At 46.0% G+C, this 939-nt stretch overlaps 1 protein-coding gene across 1 annotated transcript; it reads left to right on the forward strand.

Moving 5' to 3' along the window:
- Nucleotides 1–271: 271 nt before the first annotated feature.
- EMH_0100640 (uncharacterized protein) lies at nt 272–768 on the forward strand (the record flags this gene model as incomplete). Its single annotated transcript, XM_038022195.1, has 2 exons — nt 272–343; nt 631–768. The coding sequence occupies 2 exons, from the start codon at nt 272–274 to the stop codon at nt 766–768; spliced, it is 210 nt and encodes a 69-aa protein (XP_037878049.1).
- Between the last annotated feature and the right edge of the window lie 171 nt (nt 769–939).

Consider the following 939-nt stretch of genomic DNA (forward strand, 5'->3'; position numbering starts at 1 on the left):
ACCTCTTCTACTAAACGCATATCGGCATGGCGCAAACGCCCTCTGGAGCTCCGGTATGGCCAGACAACACACCGCAACAGTGTTGTGGTCTTTGCAGAATCGCGGAGGGAATGGATTCAACTTGCCCTGCCTAGGCTAAAATGCCTCTTTTGTTGCGTATTTGCGTAGACATATTGAGCAGTTCAGTTGCATATACACCGTACAGCGCACAGCCGGTGCTTTCTTCATACATATCGCTGTCTTCCTGTTCACCTCTTCTGGCGCTCAGACAATGCGTATGGATGACCTCGTCATCCCTGCGAAGAATGGGGAGCACAGAAACATTCCAAAGGCGAAGTTCATAGTACGTACCATCTGCTCATTTAGCCTGAATGTAGCGTCACTTAGAAAGAAACACGAGAAGGTAGTTGCTTTTTTTTTGCCTTTGTAGCAATACCTGTTTGCTCTCTGCTGATGTGCATCGTTGTTTATTGCTTGAATTCGCATTGGTTCCACGGTTTCCCCCTTTCTTTCTCGCAATATCCCTTCGTGGTACTGTCTTCGTGAAGTGAAGTGGGTGGAAGCTGTTGATTTGATTTTGGTGCAAAGGCTTCACTGCGTTCGTTTGTGGTTTGTCTTGTTGCGCTGCAGGAAAAAGTGGAGACATTTGTCGGGGCCTGCAACCCGGTATCTGTGGAGTATCTCTTCAAAGAACTTCTACAGTACAGCTGCAATATTCTCACCCTCCGCATGATATTTGCACTTAGCAAAGATGGTTACGGGTTTTAGGCTATTCCAGTTTCCAGTAATGGGTGTATGCGCTGACATGTGGATGCGTTTTTATGCTTCTACACTTAGATTTGCGTGATGCGTGTGGTATTTCTTAGAACATTATTCTATCTTAAAAATTACAAGTAAAACTTGTGCGCGTGCATGTATGCGCGGTGAGTGGGATGGAAA

Source organism: Eimeria mitis, genomic scaffold (assembly GCF_000499745.2).
Source record: "Eimeria mitis Houghton genomic scaffold, Emh_scaff11829, whole genome shotgun sequence".
Taxonomy (NCBI): Eukaryota; Apicomplexa; class Conoidasida; order Eucoccidiorida; family Eimeriidae; genus Eimeria; species Eimeria mitis.